The sequence below is a fragment of the Sinocyclocheilus anshuiensis genome, unplaced genomic scaffold (assembly GCF_001515605.1).
Source record: "Sinocyclocheilus anshuiensis isolate Anshui unplaced genomic scaffold, SAMN03320099.WGS_v1.1 scaffold14, whole genome shotgun sequence".
NCBI lineage: Eukaryota > Metazoa > Chordata > Actinopteri > Cypriniformes > Cyprinidae > Sinocyclocheilus > Sinocyclocheilus anshuiensis.
In genome coordinates this window covers 741760-756702 of record NW_015544139.1, presented here as the reverse complement: position 1 = coordinate 756702, position 14943 = coordinate 741760, and the positions used below count along the sequence as shown (strand labels likewise).

General features: G+C 39.5%; 1 protein-coding gene across 1 annotated transcript in view; it reads left to right on the top strand.

Moving 5' to 3' along the window:
* Window positions 1–14943, top strand: part of LOC107695027 (uncharacterized protein KIAA1109-like) — a 66788-nt gene that overhangs the window by 16013 nt on the left and 35832 nt on the right. Inside the window, exons 13-37 of the mRNA XM_016494802.1 lie at window positions 2–93; window positions 757–874; window positions 953–1108; window positions 1938–2035; window positions 2178–2359; window positions 2457–2563; window positions 3525–3718; window positions 4563–4772; window positions 5093–5230; window positions 5335–5511; window positions 8382–8510; window positions 8598–8717; window positions 9012–9292; window positions 9382–9626; window positions 9703–9898; window positions 10328–11123; window positions 11785–11855; window positions 11948–12121; window positions 12405–12525; window positions 12605–12751; window positions 12843–12964; window positions 13085–13269; window positions 13492–13713; window positions 13796–14007; window positions 14117–14268. Coding sequence (XP_016350288.1) covers window positions 2–93; window positions 757–874; window positions 953–1108; window positions 1938–2035; window positions 2178–2359; window positions 2457–2563; window positions 3525–3718; window positions 4563–4772; window positions 5093–5230; window positions 5335–5511; window positions 8382–8510; window positions 8598–8717; window positions 9012–9292; window positions 9382–9626; window positions 9703–9898; window positions 10328–11123; window positions 11785–11855; window positions 11948–12121; window positions 12405–12525; window positions 12605–12751; window positions 12843–12964; window positions 13085–13269; window positions 13492–13713; window positions 13796–14007; window positions 14117–14268 — 4645 coding nt within the window. The remainder of the gene's footprint in view (window position 1; window positions 94–756; window positions 875–952; window positions 1109–1937; window positions 2036–2177; window positions 2360–2456; window positions 2564–3524; window positions 3719–4562; window positions 4773–5092; window positions 5231–5334; window positions 5512–8381; window positions 8511–8597; window positions 8718–9011; window positions 9293–9381; window positions 9627–9702; window positions 9899–10327; window positions 11124–11784; window positions 11856–11947; window positions 12122–12404; window positions 12526–12604; window positions 12752–12842; window positions 12965–13084; window positions 13270–13491; window positions 13714–13795; window positions 14008–14116; window positions 14269–14943) is intronic.

The window sequence follows — 14943 nt, the reverse complement described above, 5'->3', positions numbered from 1 at the left end:
GGTTATTCTCCCACTGTTAAAGGCCAGTTATTACATATAGATGCAAGCAGCAGTATGCAGTACAGGACACTGTTAGAGGTTGAGATGCTGGCTGTGAGTGCGGCACACGATTTTATCTAAGTGTTATGCAAAACTGTTCATTTTCAAAACTGACTAGTCGGTCTTAAAGACGCCTTGGATAATTAGGCTGGTTTAGGGTCATGTTTACCAGACATGATCATACAGACTCCAAGCGTAGCCCTTCAGTACACTGAATAACTTGAAACTTTTAGTGCACAGAACTGATAACCTTCAGAAAATGGGAACATTGCATGCTGCAGGCGATTTGAGATGTGACAGTAATTGTCTTGAAATTTATTGCTGAAGATGGGAAATTTGTTACAAAACATGAATTTAGAGAAGTAATATTTGTAATAATTCAGATATTGCATATTGCGAGGCCCTTTTCTACTTTGCTGACATTCACCCACGCAGCACTTTGGGGAGGGTTGTCGCGTCAGCATAGAAGTGTATTGGGCTTTTGAAACAAGTGATGAATGCAACTTCTGAAATTTTTTAATGATGATTGTAATAGTATGTATAATGAAAACAATGTCCTTGTAAAGCATGGGACACTTTTTTTGCATACCCCTCCCCCCCAATAAAAATTCCTACAACACCTTCAAATGCTAAAGCTGAAATAACCGAATGAAAAAAGCTAGATAAAGCAACTAGTGAACCAACCTGCATGTTAACAGCTGTCCTTGAACTCCTCAGTTCCATGTCATAGCCAGTTACCCGCGTGTGTGGAACGTGCCCCAGTCCTGGCAGTGTGAGATTGAGGTTTACAAAGCCACGTACCACTTCATCTATGCACAGAAGAACTTCTTCACAGGTAATGTTTCTCTCTTACCTGTAACTACTGTGTCTGAAGTCCATCCTCCAGCTGACCTCCTCCTGTTGTGATCTGTAGATCTGATCAAGGACTGGGCCAGCGACAGTGAACCGGACATCTACTCATTCGTTCCATATTCGTGGAAGTTTAAGATACTCTTTCACCAGTTTGAGATGATTTGGGCTGCCAATCAGCACAACTGGATCGACTGCTCCACCAAACAGCAGGAGAATGGTAAGAGAGACTTTCATAATGGATGTGACACTGGAAAAAAACTAATATAGTCTTTGAGAAATGTAAACACTGTAAGAAATCTAACAAATGAATAAGGCTTTGTATACACACTGCACACAATTTTGACAGTCTGTCATTTTGATAGTGATTTAGGAAAATGTAAAAGACGAAGCTGATGTGATGTTGCGTACACGTAATATACTGAATGACGGTAGTTTGGATTGGATTTGTTGAATTGAATTAAACTAGATTTTGTGTGTGTTATTTGGTTATTAACATGCTGTAATAATAATTACAATAATAAACATTATTTGTATTCTACCTTTCATGAAAATTTCAGGAAATGCAGCTCAAAGTGCTTTACAATAAAAAAAAAAGTACCAATAACTTCACATGAGAGCAAATAAAAATACCTTAATATAACATAAGATAAAAGATGGAACACACTTTATAATGATAATAAAATATAAAATTGCTATACATAAAATGCATAACAAGGTAATAATAAAAGAAAACATACTATGTACATAGAATGCAAAAGATACATTTTTAGCTTTCTTTTGAAAATATTTAGCTTTTTTATTAATTTGATTTAATTTTTTTTTCTGTTCAAGCTGTAAAGATCTAAACAGTCTGAACAAAGCCTATTAGTCATTTTAATACTTTGTTATAGTAGTGCCAAATGAAGAGAATATAGACTGTAAAACAAGGCACAAAGCTCACTTCTAAACATCAGTTTAAACTGTAGAATCAGTTTGACTTTATTTTTCTTGATTTCTGAAAAACTTATAACCTACTGATACTCTTTATTATTACTCTTTGTCTGTAGTTTATCTTGCTGCCTGTGGGGAAACGCTGAATATTGACTTCACTTTGCCATTTAACGATTTTGTCCCGACCACCTGTAACACACGTTTCTGTTTGAGAGTGAGTGTACACCCTTGCATACATTTACAAGCACTTGTCTGTTGTGCTGAATGATGTGTGATCAAGCATTACAGCCTTATATGACATCAAAACATGAGCGGCCACCTAAATCTCCTCTGAATGACTCTGAACTCTCATATAGGCTGAGGACACAGATATGCGCTTGTGTCTGCCTGACTGTCACCCCAGCCGGTACCCACTGCTCACCCTCGCTAAGGATTACCAGCACTGTAAGACCCCTCCAGACAGCAACATGCCAGCAGAAGGGCAAGGAGCACCCCCCAAAAACAACAAACCCCGCTGGAGGAACATGACTCCTGCAGAGTAAGAGGGCACCACTGATCTATTTCTTTTCTGCTTCCTCTCTCGCTGCCCTTTTACACTTCTGTTGTGTTTATGAGTGTGTGGTTTTTGTTTCCAGGGCTGGTTGGGTGGACTGCTGGAGTGTGCCGAACTTCATGCTGATTATAGACTATACTTGGCATCCCATCTACCCTCAGAAAACTGACCAGCAGCTCAAACAATCAAGTAAGCGTTTGAATAAAACAATAATAATAAACTTATTATAGATATTGTAAAGATTCTATAGACACACCTACTTCTTTATTGTTAAAACTGCATTCTCCATCAAATCAAGTGGAAGTAACTAGCTGAAAATTCTTAAGCAAATTACAAACTACATTTTGGGGGTCCGCATGTAGCCCAAGTTACGTCTGGCTACCTGTTTTTTGATCCTGTCAGTAACATATTTTTCTCAGTGAATAAGACAGGGATTTGTAAATGTGGAAGTAAATATGAACACTTAATTAGAGCTTCATATAAAATACTGATACCAAATGTTTTGACTAGAAATTGATTTGATGAATGTTGTTGTAAGTTAAAATTAACTTAAATTTCAGGTCATAATATTTAAAGGTCTATAATTGTTTATAAATTATAAATGAAAATAATCAGATAATTTGCAGTTTAGACCTGGCTTTCAATTATACTGTAATGTTGAATGACATTCATTACTCATTTTATCCCAAGAAATTTAAAATAAAATCCATGTAACAGTGGCACTGGTCTTTATTCATAAAACAAATATTTAAAATATCAGATGTTTGAAATAATATCTTTGAGTTGTTCTACATTCATTTGGAGATTCATTATGAAAAATATATTTGAATAATCACGGTTAATTACAGAAACCTGTGCAATTAATTAGTTAATATTTTAAAATTGATTCACAGCACTAAAAAAACATTTAATTAAAATGTTAGTTTTGTAAAAAATTCATATGTAGACACCATTTATATTTGTTCATTAAAATAATTTCAAGCATTTAAGCAAAACACTTTGATCATGAGATGAATTGGTTCAGTCAAGTGTGCCAAAATTATAGACATGCCCTGCATACGTTTACTTATAATATCTCTGTTGCTGTTTTTACTTGCTATGTTCATTTAATAACCTGACCTTTTTACACTTCACTTTACATTACGTGCAGTGTCAGAAATAGAGGAGTCCATGCTGTCAGCGCTGCGACCGCCAGAACACGCTCCACCTGTGCCTCCTCCACCTCGAATCTCCTCTGACCCCAGCTTGCTGCCCCCTGACCATTTACATGTTGAGATGGAGTTGAGCCCACACTCCCACATCACCCTTTATGGCCCCCTCCTCAGAACGCTGGTGTCCATCAAGGTACACATGTATATGCATGTATGCTCACATATGGGTCCAGGATTCTTAAACTGAGCAGTTATACTTGTATATTTAATCAAACATCTGTTCTTCAAAACCTGTTATTTTCTTTTGTTAATTCTCTTTTCTCAATCAACGTAAACTCAGCACACCTGAAACGAAGATAGGTGCATGGGAACAAAATCAAACAAACAGTTGAATCAAAAATAAGTAACGAACCCACACACTATCTGAAATGAAGGTTCGTTGGTTGTATTATGGGGGTGTGAAACACAGTAGGCAGTCTGTCAGGACTGAGTGAGATGGTTTCTTAATTGAAGAGAAGCACTCAATGGAGTTGGTTGATGTCTGATTTACTGAAAACTTTGTGGGTATACATGGATGTGTCTTTAAAGTAACTCTGAATGAACTAGAATACAGCTGCCAAACTCTCCATCTTCTCACATTCGCTGTGTCTCTCTCTATCCTGTGATTCAGCTCCGCCTCCCGTGGTGACATTGCATCCGCGCTGAACATTCTGATTGGTCAGAATCATCCGTGACTTAGAGACAGCCAAGCCTTTTGTACACTATCAATACTTGCTAATTCTTAAACTTTATTTATCACGCGCAACGTTTCGGTCCACCGACCTTCATCAGGCAAATGTATTTGTAAAATGTATTTAAATTGATAGTGTGCGGGTTCGTTACTTATTTTTGTTAATGCTCTTTTCAAAATGAGAATTTTTGAAGCAATGACACACTCCTCTTTTCCTCATAATGAGGGATAAAAATGAGGGGGACTAAACACTTTTTTTGGCTGCAATATCCCTTTAAAATGATTGTTGTTGTGTTTATATGTGCAGGAGAACTACTTTGGAGAGGACGACATGTACACAGACTTTGAGGAGTCTCTATCCAGCCCTGTGCTGAACTCCTGCTCTTCCTCATCAGGTTGGATCGGGGTGGGCCTGGAGGCGAACCGCTCTAAAGACACACCCCATCCTCTCTCCCTACGGCCCTGGGATATCACTGTACTCATCAATCTGCACAAAGTCCATGGACGACTTCCAACGGTCAGCGCCGCTTCAGTGATTTAATTCATAGAAGCCAGTGTCCTAGACCAGTGTTTCCCAACCTTTTTTCAGTCGCGGCACCCTTTGGAAAAAAGGATTTTTTACACGGCACCCCTGCTCTCGACAGACGGCACCCCAGGGTGCCGCGGCACCCCGGTTGGGAAACACTGTCCTAGACATCAGGGGTGACATCATTGTTAAATTAGCATATTTGTAATCGTGGTTGTGAGCCTCTACTCTTTTGATGCCTTGCAGGCACTGATATTTTCCTTCAGGAATCACAAGTGTGGTTGTAAATCATGTTTGTTCTCTCTCTACAGCACTGTAGCAGTGATGGCCCAGAGGGTCCTACAGGCTTCCTGGAGCGCCTGTGTTTTGAGATGAAAAAGGGTTATAAGGAGACCATGCTACAGCTCATACTCTCGCCTCTACATGTGTTTGTCAGCGATAACTATCAGGTGGGAGTGGGAGGAGGTGACCTCATTCATATTCTCTCAGGTGCTGGTATTTAAAGTTCTCATGATGTTTCTGTTTTGTGTTATTTATTCCTGTGTGTGTGTAGCGGCCTGCTGTTGATGCTGTGTTGCGAGATGGGCATCTGAGCCTCTCAGGGTTGCAGATGAGAGCCCACGCTATGTTCTCAACGGAGGGCTTACCGGCGGGCAGTGACACACTGGAATATGCTTGGCTCATCGACGTTCAAGCTGGAGCTCTTACAGGGAGAGTCAGTGTGCCACAGGTGACTCATTCATTTTGACACTACGAAAGGGATGCATGATTTTGTGAAGGAATTTTTCTAGAAATGACCTCACACAAACATTTTGACGCATCCCTCATTGTGTTTGAATGAAAATGTTCTCAGTAATTACACTTTTAATAGAAGCGTAGCAGGCATGTGGACTGGAGAGTTTAAAAGAATATGAAGGTTGGATTTTTGTTAAAGCACGCGTGAAATCTACAGAATTTTTATTTTTTTTCCACAATTCCTTACTATGAGATTTATACAGTGGATATAGAAAAGAATCACCCCCCTTTAAAATAATCACCTTTTTTATTATCAGTCATACTGTCCACACTGAATTAGTTCAATGAAAAATTGGTAACTGTGTTCGCAAGAAAAGCATAATAAAGTATTAGTCAAAAATAAAAAGTCTGAAATGATGATGGACACAGTTTTTGTTTTATCCAGCTGTATTTACTCAGTGCAACTTAATAACATCCAAGTGAAAGATATAACACCAACATGTCAGAAAAACAAATAAAAAAACAGAATCACTGAGTTGGAAAAAGGAACACCCCCCTCCTAAAATGACTTGTAAACCCAATCAGGTGTAGCTGATCACCTTCTCAATGGCACACAAAGCCATCTGACTTTAAACCGTGATCAGCTGTGGTTCTCAATGGCACACAAAGCCATTTGACTTTCAACTGTGATCAGCTGTGGTAATTTTGATTAGCTCAGTATGAAAAGAGCTTTCCTGGAGCATTTCAGTCCTTGGTAGTGCAACTGAAGCAAACAATCAACTATGGGTGGCAAGGCACTGTCAAAAGATCTCTGGGATTAAGTTGTGGACAGGCACAAGTCAGGAGTTGAATACAACAAAATTTCAAAGGCTTTATCAATGCCTAGGAGTAGTGATGGGAAATCGAGGCTTTCTGAACCATTTGAGGTTTTAATGAAATTGTGCCGAAAAACGGTTCATTACTCGAAGCTTTTAACACAGTGGGCATTAGCGACATCTAGTGGTCAGACTTGGTTTCTCCACCAAATCTAACAAAACATTGCGGAGCAGAGGATGGTTTGAAAAAGTTTTTAATTTGTGCCAACTCATGTCATGCGTAGTCCGGTCAATGGATTCACATATTGATCAATAATATAAAATACACAAGTGTGTGATTATAATTAATAACTGACGTTAGTAGCAAAAAATTTTTGGGTGAGCTGTTCGGGGTCTCTGAGACCCCAGCTAGAACATGATAAAATGCAATAGAGGTGTGACATGCATTCAGTTTCTGTCTGGTGTTGAGGTTATTCTAAACTATTCTACTGAATCCCAAATAAGTGTACACACACACACACACAAGTCAATGTAAAGTCAAACACAGAGTCATGCGAAGCGCCTATTTTTGTCAAACCAGCTGTCCTGACCTTCCGATACTGCATGACGTTCGAAGCTTCAAACGTCATCAATCACGTGGTATTGTCATTTCGATACAAAAGAGTCCTGCAAAGCGCCGATTTTTTTCAAACCAGCTGTCCCGACCTTCCGATACTGCATGACGCTCAAAGCTTCAAACGTCATCAATCACGTGGTATTGTCATTTCGATACAAGCATCGGCACAGTGTGTGATACAATAGTGCTTTAAAAACTGCATCTGAGCATCGGAGCCTCGGTATCAATCGTCCCATCACTACCTAGGAGCAAGTGAAGTCTATTAAGAAGTGGAAGGTATTTGGTACAACACAGACCCTCCCTGGATCAGGAAGTCACTCCAAACAGGATGAAAGAGGCAGGAGGAAACTGGTCAGAGAGGCTACCAAGAGGCTACAGCAACTCTGAAGCAGTTGTATGGGAGGGTTGCAAGAAAAAAAGCCACTCCTCAAGAAAGGCCACATGAAGTCACGACTGAGCTTTGCCAAAACGCAACTTGAAGATTCTGAGGCAGATGAGACTAAAATTGAATTAAAATCCAATACAGTTCAGCATCCAAATAACAGCATTCCTCCAGTAAAGCATGGAGGTGGTCATATTCTGTTATGGGGGTAACTGAACTTGAGCAGTTCTGCAAAGAAGAGTGAGCAAATATTGCAAAGTCTAGATGTGCAAAGTTAGTAGAGTAAAAGACGTCCCACCAGAGTAAAGGCTGTAATTAAAGCTAAAGGTGGTTCAACAAAATACTGACACAAGGGGGTGATCCTTTTTCCAACTCAGTTATTCTGTTTGTTTTTTTTTCTGACATGTTGGTGTTGTATCTTTCACTTGGATGTTATAAGTTGCAAGTTGAGTAAATACAGCTGGATAAAACAAAAGCTGTGCCAGTCTTCATTTCAAGCTGCAAAGCAAAGGGGGTGATTCTTTTCTATACCCGCTGTATATTGTTAAGCATAGTAGTCATCTCAAACATCTTCATTTAGCCAATTAATTTCTAAAGTAAGCGTGAAAAAAAAGTGAAAATAATACTTCTTTTAATATTCTTTTATTCCTTGTTTTTGTCTTGTTTACCTTCACTGCCAATCAGTAAGCCTCAAGTACCAATCAAAAAAATTTTGATTTTGAAACGTCAAATCAAAAGATCTTTTATAGTTGTTATTATAATATTGTAAAAAAAAAAAAGTTTCATTATTTTGTTAATTATTTGCCATGCATATAGCTGCTGCTGATATGGCACTAAAATTGCATTTGTCATTGTGATTAATATTATATATTTATCTATAAATGTAATCCTAACAAATTGTGAACCTTTACATTTTTTTTCTCTAAAAAGCTACTGAATGCGTCACCAAAAGAGATTAGTCAAGAATGATTATTTTAATCTACTGACAGCATTAATTACTGTTTGTATGAATTTCATGCAGCAGATGTGATCTGGTAGTGTTTGTGTTTCAGTGTGCATCTCTTCTGGAGTGGGGTGAGAGCTTTGTGTTTCATGTGGTGTCCCGAGAGTTCCAGCTCGAGCAGCCAAAACCATCCGTCACCTGCCAACATGGAGTTGATCGTAGAGTCTGTGATGCCAAGGTATTACAGAAACACACACATCTGCACTGTCATACTCACATCATTTTCAAAATGACTACACAACTGAGTGTGTGTCTGTTCATGTAGTATGCGGCCCTGCCTGGTCCCTGTCGCACATCAGAGGATCTGAAGTACACCATGACTCGACTAACGGTTGATGGAGCCCAGGTTTTCATTGTTGAACACGGCTGTGCAGCCAATATTAAGGTATGATTAGTGATTGATCAGATGACAATACAGCTATTGATTTATTGAGATAACAGAGATATTTAGATATATAATGATTTCTGAAGGAACATGCAACACTAAAGACTGGAGTAATGGCTGCTGAAAATTCAGCTTTGCATCACAGGAATAAGTTACATTTTAAAATATATTCAAATAGAAATATACAGTTTTTACTGTATTTTTGATCAAATAAATGCACTTCTTTCAAAAACGTTAAATAATCTTAATTATTCCAAACTTTTGACCGGTGGTGTATGTATGTTTACCCGTCAGACCGGAGCCTTGCGGTTGGCCACATGTAATCTGCACACAGCTGCTGTCAGCGAAGGCATCAGTGCCGTTCTGCAAAACGTAGTGATTGCTCAGTTCATCGAGCAACAGGAAGTTGCACGGCTTGGCCTGCCTCCGCCCCTCCTTCGGCGCTCTCATTGGCTCGAAGCTGGTTCAGTGACCTTTAACCTCATTACAGCTGATGTGGCATTGGCCGCTGACCATCCAGCCAAATATGGGGTCCAGAGGCAGTTCCTGGAGCTTCATGACATAAAAACAAAAAGGTTCATGCATATCCTTTATGATTAATTTTGTCTATTGCTTAATGTGCAGGCAAACATATTTTCTGTGTGCGTGTGTGTGTGTGTTTTAGACTTTGGTTCCTCTGGCCTGAGGAGAAATACAAGCGAAGCCGTAATCGCTGTGGTTGTCTTGGTGGATGCCGTTTTTTCGGCGGCTCGGTTGGTGGCTTGGACTTCTTCCGCTTGGAGGAAATCACACCTTCATCAAGCTCTGCCTTCTCTAGCGTCGGTGCAGAGAGTGATATGTCCTATGGACACTCATTATTACATCCAGGAGAATGGATTGTCACTAAGGAAACTCCTAAACTCTCTGACAGTAAGTTTTGTTTGTGGCTATTGTGATGCTGATTGGTTGTCAAGCGAATTGTACTTATTGATTGGTTTACTTGCAGCTAAAGGTGTTGCTATGCGGAGAGACACGTGTTCCCCTGCTCCGATGGTGGACTTGGAGAGACGTGGCCAGCACCTCAGTCTGCACGTACCTCAATGCTCTCACAGCTCTGTCTCTTCCTCTGAGGAAAACTCTTCCTCCAGTGCTGCCCTGCCTCTTTTAGCTGGAGAACGAGAGAGTCCCGCCCCCTCTACAGAGTGAGTCAGACACATGTGCTCCTGTATCATATAGGACAATTCCACTCCTATAACCACTTTATATCTCAATTGTGAGTTTATGTCTTGCAATTGGACATTTTTATATCTCACAATTTCGCTTTTATTTCTTATTTTAAACTTCATCTCACACTTTTTTACTATATGGTGGAAATGGGCTCCTATAAGCCCACCTGTCAAATGAACAATCAGTCATTAAATCCACTATTGTTCAAAAGTCGGTAATATATATATATATATATTTTAATGTTTTTGAAAGAAGTCTCTTATGCTCAGAATGGCTGCATGTATCTGTCCCAGTATTTTTTTTTAATGAAACTGGTTCAAAATAAAAACATGTCCTTGACCTAACTCTATACTTTCCTTTGGTTTAGTGTTTGGATGTGTATTTTACTGTGTGCATGTTTTCAGGTTAATGAATGTAACCACTGATGGTCCAATCCCTGAGGGTCCATCCTTACGCTCTCCACGCTGCTCTCCTCTCAAGCGCCAGTCATCTGTCCAATCAGCTCGCCTCGGCAGCACCAAGAGCCTATCGGCTGCCGTCTTTGCAGAGAAAGCCACGCCTCCTACTGGTGTGCAGTTTAGCAGCGAGGTTTCCCGTAGCGACGAGAACGTTCTAGACTCACCAAGGCAGAGAAGAAGCTACGGGTCATTTCCTTTCACTCCATCAGCTGATTCTAGCACATTCCATCAGTACCGCTCAGTTGACTCCTCCATGTCTGTGGCTGACAGTGAAGCCTACTTTAGCGCTAACGAGGAGTTTGAGCCAATCAGTAGCGATGAAGGTCCAGGTACCTATCCAGGGAGGAAACGCAGGCGTAGACAGCAGGGTCAGCCTCACATAGAATACAGCCGTACATCTATATACCACAGTGTGGAAGGACCTCTGTCAATCGCTGAGACCCGCCCACCTCTGCTGCCTAGCCACACTTCCCAAGCCTCATTTGTCTCTGCACTTGGATTGGAGGAGGAGGGCTCCATTGAAACTGAGAAGGCAGAGCCTGGCCTCCTGACAGCACAGCCACATTTAATGGCTTGTTACCAAAATTATCTTGCGCATTATCATGTTTCTAACTGGGCTGTTAAGCAGCCAACCAATAAGAGAACATCTAAGTCATCACTGCATCGCCCACTTGACCTTGATACGCCCACAAGTGAGGAGAGCTCCGCCTCCTTTGACCAGCTGTCCATCCCGTCTTTTAAGGTTAATATTTGGGCTTTTTCCTTAATTGTTATATATTATTTTTGCAGTTCTGAATCTGAACTGGATGAATCTTATAAAAAAATGTCCAGGTCATATTTCACCAACAGTATCAAGGAAAAAATAATTATGATCCGTATAAATAAAATGAAGTCTATTTATAAATTCAAAATATTATTGTTTTCCTGACAATTAAGCAACCCTTCCTAAATTAATAGTCATTTATGAATGTAAATTAAATGAATGTAAAATGAAAATGAACTATATATTAAACATATAATGTATTAATATAAATATTGTTATTTTCATAAAAATTAAGCAATCTCCTTAAATTAATATAAATCTAAAATTGTAACTATATATAAAATAATAATTTCAATGTTAGTTTCATAAATGTAATTAGTAATAATATGAATTATAATAATTTATTACTTATTAATAGTAATATTAATAGTAATAATTAACATTATTTAACAATGTAAATTTATAGATATATGGACATATGTAATAAAATGTACAGTTTGAGGATGAATTTGTATTTTTGGTTGATTTTTCTCTATGCAGAGAGTAACGTTTGGGTAAAATATGACCTGGACTTTGTGTAAGCATGTTGCTTGTTCATTCATTGTTTGTTGTTACTAATTGTATTTGTGCTCTTTTATAGATGGTGAAGGGTGGTTTGTCTGCCAGCTCGCTATTGGACAGAGGAATTCATCTCATGGGCGATATAAACAGGTAATACGAGAAATCATATCAAATCAACAGTGGTTGTTTCAGAATCATGAAACATAATTTCAAGCATGCATTTTGTGTGTATTTATCTGCAGCACACCTTACACACCACTTGACAAGCAGGCAATGGACAACACCGATGAGTACACGGTGACAGAGGACTGGACTGTTGATCAGCCTCATGCCCAGACGAGAACCACAGCCATCGTAGAGGTCAAAGGGGCAGTCAATGTGGTTCTGACTCCTTTAGTAGCTGAAGCCCTAGACAGGTCAGACAACACAGCAACTCCCGCATCACCCTCCTTGTGGTGCCATGCCACCAAAATTTTGACTTTTAGTCTGTTATCTTTCAGGTCATTTATTTGCTAGTGTACTCTTAAAAAATCACTAAATTAGGCATTTGATTAAAAAAGGACCAAGCCCTCATGAAAAGCCCTTCAGTATGTCTTGCTAAAATAGGAAACAGGACAGAAAAATGTTCTCATCAAGCGATTTAATGTAGTCTTTCATAAATGTCACAGTTTTGGTGAAATTCTCTGTTGTTTGTTCCAGGTACATTGAGTCGATGGTTCACTTTGCCAGTATTCGCCACCCTGCATCAATCCTCGATGACCTGCATGGGAAAGTGCTTAATGAAGTGTATCAGATCAGCAAATCCACTGTCTCGGAGTCTGTAAGTAATCAATACAACACGCAGACGTGACAGCACACTTAGACCTTAATGTGATCCTGATGAATGTTGCATTTTCCAGAGCACAGCGAAAGCAGAGCACAAAATATCTAAGACAGAGGGAACCACCCCTGGGTCTCTGAGCACACCTCATGGACAAACCGACCTGTCAATCAAACCTGACAATGTGAAGATAAAGGGTTTGCAAGCTAATGTGACTGTCCCAAAGGTACCTTTCTGTGTGTGTGCATATGAAAGAGAGAAATCTTGTCATGGAGATACGGAGAAAATAATGTGCATGTATGTGCATTTGTTTGCAGGTGAACCTCTGTGTGCTTCAGGCATCTGTTGAAGAAGGTTCACCGTCCAATAAGAGTGTCACACACGTCTCTCTAGTGGCCTTGTGTTTTGACAGGATTGCTACTCAGCTGCGCATGAATAGGTAACTGCAAATTTCTCTCCATATATTATATTACATTACATTAGATGTTTTTATTTTTTTTACATTTTTTATGTAATTCTGACGGTTTTTGTGCCCTGGCTGTTAATGTGTGATGTGTAGGGGTATAGTGGAGGACACAGAAAAGCCCTCTGTTATGATGGAGAAGTTCTCGTCTGCATCTAAGATGGCACCTCAGTCCAGCGGTTCTCTCCGTTCTAATGCTGGGATTGAGAAAGGCAAGGAGATTGCAGCCAGACTCAACATACACCGCATACACAGCCAACTCCGCGGCCTGGACTCATCAGGTACACACATACAATGTGTTTATTTATTACATGTCTCTTGAGAATATTGTGATTGGAATACTCAAATATTTTTGTTTAAAAACGGCTAAAACGTTATAATTAACTATACATATTTCTTATTTTATTTTATTTATTTTTTATTTTGTTCCTTGAATGCCTTTTGGGATTGTAATTATGTTTGTTCAATATATATACATATTTTTTTTTTTTTGCTTGTAACAGACCTAGGAGCTTGTGCCATCACTGCCATTCCTTTTGAGAAGTCCAAGGTTCTCTTCAGTTTGGAGGAAAATGATGACTTTGTTTTAGTGGATGAGACTGAGCCCTCTATCTCCACTGATCATGGCCCAGACCACACCCCTGACCACGCTCGCTCTGGGGCCAGTCCTGAGAAATGGGGTTGGATTATGTTTGAATGTGGGATTGAGAACCTCACTGTCAAAGGTATTATACATGTGTTGAATTTCAGATAGCATTAAACATTTGTATTTCAGGAGTGTGAAATGCATGTCTGACTCTTCCTCAGGTGGGCGGCAGTCAGGAGCCGTGCTCTACAGTGCTTTTGGGGTGATGGGCGGGGTCGACAGCGGCGTCAGGGATGGAGTCTCAAAATCAAATGGTTCTAGTGGTTCTCAGACAGGAAGTGGCTACAGCACTGATGTATCTGATGATAACCTGCCCAATGATGCACAGAGCCCTGCTTCCGAGCCCAACAACAACTCAGACTCTGACGAACAGGTTCTCATATGTTGTTGTTCATGTATAGTTAATGGCCATTTGAGATCTTGTAAGTTTTCTTTGGGTCTTTGTTTCTCATATTATTTTTCACTCATGTCTGTCTTTGCAGGATGAGGGAGTGGAGTCAGATGATCTGAAAAAGGACCTGCCCCTCTTGCCTCCTCCTCCTGACTCCAGCAGTATGAAGCTGACTATAAAGGAGATCTGGTTCAGCTTTGCTGCACCAACCAACATCCGTTCTCATGCTCCAGCCATGTCCAGGTACACGCATACATGCAAATCAATTTCGTAATCATTTTCATCTTGATTTTCAGTAAAAAAAAAAAAAACATCATGAAAACAAAGTTTATTAACTGACACACACACATTTGTGGTTTACGTGGACTCTCCATAGGCATAATGGTTTTTATACTGTACAAACTGTATTTTATATCGCCCTACACCAACCCTACACCTAAACCTACCCCTCACAGAAAACTACTGGCAATATTTGAATTTCATAAAACTCTGTTTTGTATGTTTTTTTTAAGCCTTTTGTTTTACGGGGACACAGGAAGTGTCCTCATAAACCATGTTTACGTTGTAGTACCCATGTCATTATACACATTTGTGTCCTCATAAACCATATATACCAGTACACACACACACACACGTTTACTTAGCTGTCTAAATGGGGTCATTACATAGGCTTCTGTTGTTTTTATATACAGATAGTTATAGATTTTATAATCCTAACCCACACCCTAACCCTACCCCTCACAGAAAACTTTCTGCATTTTTACTTAAAAAAAAAACAAAACTATTTATATATCAGTTATATTTTTATATCAGTTTTTACGTTGAGGATGTCCCCAAAGGGAGGTTTTTGGAGATTTTGTCAGGTTTAGCTCACTTTTGGGTACCCCAAAATATGGTTAAGTAGGTATACGTGCGCAC